The 4,892-nt window shown below is 32.3% G+C and overlaps 1 protein-coding gene across 1 annotated transcript; it reads right to left on the bottom strand.

Annotated features, from left to right (window-relative positions):
* Positions 1 to 246: 246 nt before the first annotated feature.
* Positions 247 to 4,628, bottom strand: LOC145844163 (cytochrome P450 4V2-like). Its single transcript, XM_082951531.1, has 2 exons — positions 3,989 to 4,628; positions 247 to 2,272 (listed from the first exon to the last, which is right to left on the bottom strand). The coding sequence occupies exons 1-2, from the start codon at positions 4,615 to 4,617 to the stop codon at positions 1,408 to 1,410; spliced, it is 1,494 nt and encodes a 497-aa protein (XP_082807657.1). The 5' UTR covers positions 4,618 to 4,628; the 3' UTR covers positions 247 to 1,407.
* Positions 4,629 to 4,892: the final 264 nt, after the last annotated feature.

Here is a 4,892-nt window from a genome sequence, read left to right as displayed (position 1 = left end):
TAAAACTTCACTTCGTACATGAGGGCACAAATGTTTGAAAAAAGGAGGTTGTAAACTTTAAACTACGTTAAGCTGGATTTAATAATTTCGTAACTTTTTACTGTACGTAATCAAAATACCTCAAAATTATAAAAATTGTATTCCTAATAAAGAGCAAACAAAATTATCATTATACTGATACAAACAAAAACTAAAACATTATAAAACTGTATTATTTACTAATAATATGTAAAGAACACTGTTGGTTTTAAAATTTTTGGTTTTGTATATAAAATACCGTGATTTGTTCTAAAAGGTCTGAGAGAGAGGCAACCATAGTAATTACATATTGTAATTACACGATAATAATAAAAGTTATCTAAAAGTTTTACAAAATACTTTCAAAATCTAAAACAAAACTTTCATGATTCTGATTTAAAACGCACGAGAAAAAAATTCATTAAAAATTGTTCTCAAAATTACACTATATACATAGATAGTTAATTAAAATAAAATTAAACAAAAATAATTTAATCAACAAAAACATCGGCGAAAGTCTGCAGAGCAGAAGCCTGGAATTTCGTATGCCGTGAGACAAGCTCAAGTTTTACAAAAGGGTTGATCATACCAATTCAATTATCAGACCACAAGCCCTCGGTGAGTCCTAATGCTGACGTCAATGATCATTACCGGCAAATGGTTACTTCATGCTTGCATGTATAACAGTTTGTAGATTAACGACTGCAAGTTGTTAGGTTGAGGCTGACTAATAAGTCCTAAACAGGACGAAACCGTTCTCAGTCTACCGAGGGCTTGTGGTCTGATGATTGAATTGGTATGATCAACCCTTTCGTAAAAATAGTTTAAAGAAACGTTAATAAAAAATTGAAAAAACAAAAAAGTTCAAAATAGTTCAGAGGACTATTTGTAAAGCAATTATTAATGTTATTGTAATAAAAATAAATTCATTTGAACTAGTCTCGAAAAAACCAAAAAACTTGATTAAAAGGTATAAATTAATGAAATTCTACAACAATTAAAGTTTTAATTAACTTATTTATCAAGCATATTTTGTACAAGTAGTTAAAAAAAAACAATCGCATATTGTATAAAATTGCATAGATATTTCATTAAATTAAACACAATAAAGGGATTTCTTTTTTTATGATTTAACTTAACAATAAAAAAAACATTTTACCTACATGCTTTACAATCTACTTTTAATTGTATTATTATCTACTATGTACAGACAAAGTTATTATCTCTTAACAAACTTAAAGTATCCAAACTCTCTTTACCTTCTTTTTATTAAATTAAATAAAACTTTTTAAAGTTTTTAATGATTACAAGTTAGTGATGGAAATATTGATCGAAAAATTGAAACAATGAAAGCGCAATTATGTCTATAATTATTCCTCATACTGAAACTTATCTCGGTTGAAACTCGATGTTCAACTTGTGGGAGGGATCCATCGTCAGCAACCCGCTGATCCTCAGGTCTTCCTCCTTATCCCTGGAAGTCATCCTGAACCTCCTGACCAGGTACACCAGCACCACCTTGATCTCCTGAACCGCGAACCGCTGGCCCACACAGTTTCTGGGACCAGCCGAAAACGGAATGTACGCGAAATTGGACCTCTTCTGCTTAACCCTGCTCTCAGCAGTGTGCCTTTCGGGGATGAACGAATCGGGACTTTCCCAAACATCTGGGTGCCTCTGCACGTAGTAAATGAAAAGGGTCAGGCTCGCGCCTTTGGGGATAACCCTGCCGTCGATAACGCAGTCTTCGTCCAGTTTTCTACCAATCCCCGGTCCGGGAGGATACATGCGTAACACCTCCCTGACGACCAGGTCAAGGTACTGGAGCGTGGCGATCTGGTCTTGGGACACGTCACAGTCCAGCTGACCTCCAAAATTTTCATCGATCTCTCGGAACAACTTCTCCTGCACTTCGGGGTGCCTTCCGAGCAGGTAGACCGCCCACGTGAGGGCCAGGGCCGAGGTGTCGTGACCGGCGAACATGAAAGTGTCCACTTCTTCCTGGATCTCCTCGGCCGTCAACTTGCGGCCGTTTTCGTCCACGGCTCGCACCATCATGTCCAGGAAGGCCTTTCTCCCGCTGGTGCTGCTTTCTGGTTGGCCGCCCGCCAGTTTCGTGTCGATTACGTCACGGGTGAACTTGTGCAGCTTTTTGATGACGTCACGCTGCTGCCCGCCCAATGACGTCATGTTGAAGAGGAGGTCGGGGACCAGAAGCGGGTTCATGATCCGCTTGCCGATGAAAATTCCTATACTGTGAGAATTAACTTAGTGTTTATTTAAAATGGATTACTTTTAATTTTTATGTGTTTTTATAACTAAAAGATTTAAGAAAATATTTCGATTTAAGAAACTTATAAAGAAACTATTTAAAAATACCTAAAGTAAAAACTGAATGCGTAAATAATGTGTTTCAAGTTTCAAGATGTTGTTTAGATATTATTTAGTACTTTAACAAAGTAATTAATTTATTATACATTTCATTTTTTATGTAGCTACTCTAACTTTGAATAAATAAAAAAACTTATTCGGCTAGTGAACACTTAATAAAACTTAATACTTTGTGAAATTTTATTTCCTATGATTAGTGAATTCTTCATGCATACAAGTACTATAAAACATTAGTTAGTGATTTTTATCTCACATTTTAAGTACTACATAACGATTTAGTAATAAAATTTAACATTTTTTTTAGTTGCAAAATACTTAATTTAATAATTATACTATATGCCTTGGAAAAAAAAAAAGAAGATTAAAACTAGAAAAATATATATATAAAAGTTAGTTATATTTAGCCAGCCGAACTGTACAGAAAGTTTTTTCTTTCAATTATTCAACATGTTTGCTAAAGTATCTGAAAGTAATCCATACAATATGAGTATAAAATTAAAACTTTGTAGATTTTTTTGAATTATAATTGTTTTTATATATAGTATTAACATAAAGACAAAAAATCATAGTAAATATTTGACTACCTAAGAAGGATTTGAGAATTTTAATTATTAAAATACTGTGTCTGCCAATTTGGTTACACATTTATTTGGTATTAATACTTTAAAAAAACACTTTTTGATTTAAAATTTATTTTAACTTTCTTTATAATTAAAGCATTAGCCTAATTTTGAAACCTACTGATATAATTAGCTTATAAAGTTTAAATCAAATGTTAACATTGTAATTATTTACTTAGTTCTACAATCATAAAACACAAGATGATATTTTACTCAACCTATGTTCGCAAAACTTTGGAAAATTTAGCTTTTCTAAAGTCAAAAAGTTTTACATAACAGAAATTAACAATATTATACTTATAGTACCTGAAAATTACAGGTTTCTAAAAATATAAAGTGAGATATTTTGTTTTTCACTTTGTATATAAAAAATTAAAACTTTTATTTTTTAATTAGTGTAATTAAACTACTATCGAGCTAAATTTTAAATCAGATTTAGTTTATTTTAACCTAATACAAACAAAGAGACAATAATATTAGATAAACTAACTATTTCTAAAATAAATAGAAAAATAAACTAAAATTGTAATTTTAAAACACTTATTTAAGGACAAAATAAGTGGGAAAACGATAGGAAGAAAATTAACAAATTGAGAACAAAAATTTAACTAATCTCATAGCAAACTTTCACTAGCTATAGTCAGGCAAAACTTTTCCACTGCCAAATTTAAGCAAATTATCAATAAAAATGCATGTATATATACTATAATAGTAAACAAATAACCATAACTATTAATAAAAAACTTTGTATAACAAATTTCTCAACTTGATAGTATACATTTTTTTATCATCTCATTAGAAATAAAACTGGTAGTTAGTGTAGACATTAATTTCAACATAACTTTTATAATAAATTTAAAAATGAAAAAAATTAGCAAATTTTTTTGTGAAACAAATAATCATGCTCAAGTTTTTATTGTTACTTTTTAATAACTTGCAAACAAATAACAACAACTAACTCTTCAACAAGGTGGATGTATTCACAGTTCTCATCTTCCAACTGTGAGTTCACTTTCACTCCCATTGCAGTCTCGCAGATGATGTCAAGTGCCAGCCGCTTCAGCCTGCCGTGGATGTCTATGAATTCATTGCTTTCCACCAACCTTCCGATGACGTCAGTGAAAACTCTGGCCTGCTCGTTCATCACTGACAAGAAGTCCTTCAGGATGTCGTAGTGAAAGCTTGGTGTGATCATCTTCCTCCTTTTGTGCCACTTCTTGCCCGTTGAGAAGGCCAGCCCGTCCCTGACCCACGGCCGCAAAAATTTGTAGTTGTCCGACTTGGTTATGTTGGTGGAGCTGGTTAGAAGGACCTCTGCAGCGTCAGGGTGGACCACAATGATGTTGGCCACCGGACCAAACCACAGCACACCATATTTCATCTTGTGGTTGGCCAGCTCCCTGCATTTTGAGATGAAATAAGGGAACATTTGGTCTTCTTCAGTGGGCAGTCCTATAGCGTGTCCTCTTATTGGGCAGTAAGGTCCCGGGACCACGGGCAGCTGTTTCAGTCTGAAGTTTTTCCTGTGCACATAGTAGGCCAAGGAGAAAACGGATAGTGAAAAAACACCAAGTATTTCAAGAAACATTATTATTTTAAAATCATTTCAACTAAAATTTAAAACAAATTGTGGCAGTTACTTAAAATTTATAAAAATTAACATTTTTTAATTGACTTTTGTACAGAATACTTGGTACACTAATAGTTAATGATTTTGCAGAAGGTATTAAAACTATAAAAAAAACTTTAAGTTTTATAACCAAATGTCAATACGACTTTTTAATCTTTAATAAGTTTAGCAAATTTTTTAATGTTCAGTAAAACTCAAATTTCTACAAGTGTATTAGCTTTAGTTTAATTATT

Source organism: Thalia democratica, chromosome 9, assembly GCF_965202585.1.
Source record: "Thalia democratica chromosome 9, ktThaDemo2.hap1.1, whole genome shotgun sequence".
In the NCBI taxonomy this organism is placed as follows: domain Eukaryota; kingdom Metazoa; phylum Chordata; class Thaliacea; order Salpida; family Salpidae; genus Thalia; species Thalia democratica.
This window is presented reverse-complemented; position numbering and strand designations above follow the sequence as displayed.